The 3,095-nt window shown below is 51.1% G+C and overlaps 1 protein-coding gene across 1 annotated transcript in view; it reads left to right on the forward strand.

The window, feature by feature from the left end:
• The window catches only part of ZC3H12D (zinc finger CCCH-type containing 12D), a 38,700-nt gene extending 37,205 nt beyond the window's left edge, over positions 1-1,495 (forward strand). The window contains exon 6 of the mRNA XM_023728344.1: positions 2-1,495. Within this exon, the coding sequence (XP_023584112.1) occupies positions 2-576 (575 nt within the window). The 3' untranslated portion in view covers positions 577-1,495. The remainder of the gene's footprint in view (position 1) is intronic.
• Positions 1,496-3,095: the final 1,600 nt, after the last annotated feature.

Here is a 3,095-nt window from a genome sequence, read left to right on the forward strand (position 1 = left end):
GACGACCTGGGGCTGCTCGGGGTGCACTTCCCGGCCCCCGGCTGCGACCTCGCGACAGGGCTTCGCTGTCCCGCCTGGGTATCCCCTGACGGCCTCCTCTCCGGGGCCTCGCCGTCCCCGCGGGCAGGACCTCCGTGCCCCGGGGCGCCTGGACCAGCCCTGCCCAGCCTCCTAAGCCCCCAGAGCCGGTTTGCCCTCAGCGACCACGCACCCCTGTCCGACCCGCAGGGTGGATTCTGCCCCACGGACCTGCAGAGTGACCTGCTTCCCCCTCGCAAGCAGTCCAAGGAGGCGTGGGTCCTTCCACAAGAGTTGGACCGTTTCCCGGGCCGCTCGGCCTGGGCAGAGTCGGGCTGGGGCGACTGCACCTTTGGGGAACCCTCTGGGTACGCGCCCGCAGCTGCCGACTGTATGTTGGACAAGCGCACCCAGGTGCGCACTGTGCTCTGCTGCATCTTCCCGCCAGAGCAGGTGGACCGCGTGATGGCCTTGTTCCCTGCACAGTCTGACATCACCAGGCTCATCCTCCTCATCCAGAGATTCCAACGGGCTGCTGCGCCGCTGGGAACCCCCTAAGGAACTCGTCTAAAGGACTGCGAGTGATGTCCCAATCTCCCCTGCAACGTGGGCCGAGTGGGCCGACGGTTACAAGCGTGAACCTGAGCCAGCCCACCCTGTAGGGCCCCCTTTTCTTTAAAGATACTCAGGGAAGCCTATTTCCTCATCCTCAGCGCACCCGTTGTGGCGCTTGGTGACCCTCACTGACTCTGGCCGTGCTGCGTTGAGGTCCATGTCCTGGGGGAAGAAGGTTGACCACATCCCCAGGGGAGTGGTTTCTTAACGGGGTGGCAGACTACAAGCCCCACTGCAGCCCCAAGGGTTTGTGGGAAATAGTTCATGGCTGTTTTTCTCAAACGGCAAGTGAGACCCACAGGAGGGTCACAACGTGAATTTAGCGGGTCAGCACCAGAAATGGAATGGAATGGACCAGTGGGAGGACACCCCAGGTAATAAGGCTAGGTATTATTTCCTAAAACTTATGTTTGTTATCTACATATGTGCGTGTCTGTATACCCTTGGTAGCCTTGTAAAATTTTCTTAATGTGGGTCGTGGTCACAAGTTTGAAAAAATACTGGTAAATGGTCTTAAATTTCACTGCATCAAGTAATGCTTGAAATATGTAGTCAGATGGCCAGTGGTGGTTTGGTACCTGGAGGTTTTCATGTTTCTAACCTCACCCACAAAGGGAATCAGTGTTCTAACTTTGATGTGGGGGCTCCCCTGTGGTACCGAAATCTCCTAGTTGTGCGAGTCTGTGGAGGTGTGGCCCGGCACTTTGTCCTGAGGGCTTGCCTCTGGGGCCTTTACCTTCTTTGAACATGCATACCACACACGTCCCACAAAGATATCACACACATAGCACATACACATACACCACATATCATATACTTACCACACACACCACATGACCACACACAAACATCACACACACACACACACACACACCACACACAGACACCACACACACAGCACACACATACACATTGTGCACACATCATTCACATATGCCACACACACCACACACCACACACATCACACACACGCATACCACTTATACCATGCACAGAGACACATACACCTATTCTTGGCTCAGGACTAAGCACCTCCACTTTTTCAGCCGTCCATTATGGCGGCTTCTGGCACTGGAGCCTTCTAAGCCCCACCTCACAGCTAAGCCAAGGCCTAGTGAGTCAGGACTGTTGCTCAAAAACCTCTAGTGTGCCAGCAAGAGAGCTGGGATGAGCCTCGAGCCCAGAGGTTTATTGCTACCTTCCCCCATTGCTGTTTCTTCCAGCCGGCCACTGCTTTGAGTTTTTGCAGGGGGGAAAAAAGGGAGAAGAGGACAAGTCATTCTCAATAGATAAGAAATGAGGATGGTTAGCCAGGGCAGGGACCCACCCCCCCCACCCCATCTTCAGGGGGCTGTCGCATCTCTAGGCAGCACCTGCCCATTCCTGGGCACGATTCTAGCTCTCCAGGTCTCGGCTCGTTTGTTAGTTAGGGGACTTGTTAGCTTGGCCATTCAGGGAGACTGGGAGGCGCTTATGGTGGAAAACCAGCCCCCACCCCACCGCCCCGTAAGCTTCCTGGGGTCTTGCAAGGGCAGAGGAGACTCTTTTTAGTTTATACTAGGCTGCCTGTAATGTTGCTACAGCCCAGGGGGCACCTCAAAAAAATCCATCCCCAACCACCTTACTCATGGCAAGCATTGTCGCCGTTGTGTGCTGTCGCGTGGATTCTGACTCATAGCAACCCCATATGACACGATAGACTGATACTGCGTTTCCCTGCGGTTCATCTTTTTTTTTGTTTTAAATAACTTTATTGTGGTAAAATATATATAACAAAACATTTTAACCATTTTAACTACTTTTAAGCATGCAACTCAGTGACATTAATTACATTCATCATGTTGTACAACTATCACCATTATCCATTTCCAAAATCATCTTTATAAACTATATTCTTTGCATGACTTAAGCCAGCTTTCTCCCTCACCCCCCTTTTCCAAAGGGGACTCTGCACCCACAATTTTGCCTGATTATTTGGGGACCTGACTCCTGAAGAGGGCCTGCTTTTTCTAAATGAACTGGATTTTCCTTGTGACTTTTTATTTTTTTCTTTTGATAAGACAAGCTTTCTGTTTGGCCTGCTTTCTGTCCGTCAGGTCTGTTTCCTGCCTTGGAATTGTTGCATTGCTGATTTATAGTTGGAAATGTTTAAACTGCTTCCTTTGAGGCCAAGTTTGAGTTTTAGTAAGCTGTAAAGCTATTTTTATTTGGTTCACTGTAATTAAGACAAGCACAAAAACAAGTGCAGAAACAACACTTTTCAAGTGTAATCCCCTTTGGAGTTTTTTTTTCCAAAGTCTTTGTATGTCTTTGTGACACAAAGCATGGAAGGGACAGGTGAATGGAATGTCCCTAGCTGCATAGCTCTTCGCGTGCTCCCAAAATAAATCACTTTCACCCATACCTGGGCTCTTCACTGTGAAATTGTATATCCAGTTTCTCTTTCGTCAGCTCTTTCCCCC

Source organism: Trichechus manatus, unplaced genomic scaffold, assembly GCF_000243295.1.
Source record: "Trichechus manatus latirostris isolate Lorelei unplaced genomic scaffold, TriManLat1.0 scaffold00002, whole genome shotgun sequence".
Taxonomy (NCBI): Eukaryota; Metazoa; Chordata; class Mammalia; order Sirenia; family Trichechidae; genus Trichechus; species Trichechus manatus.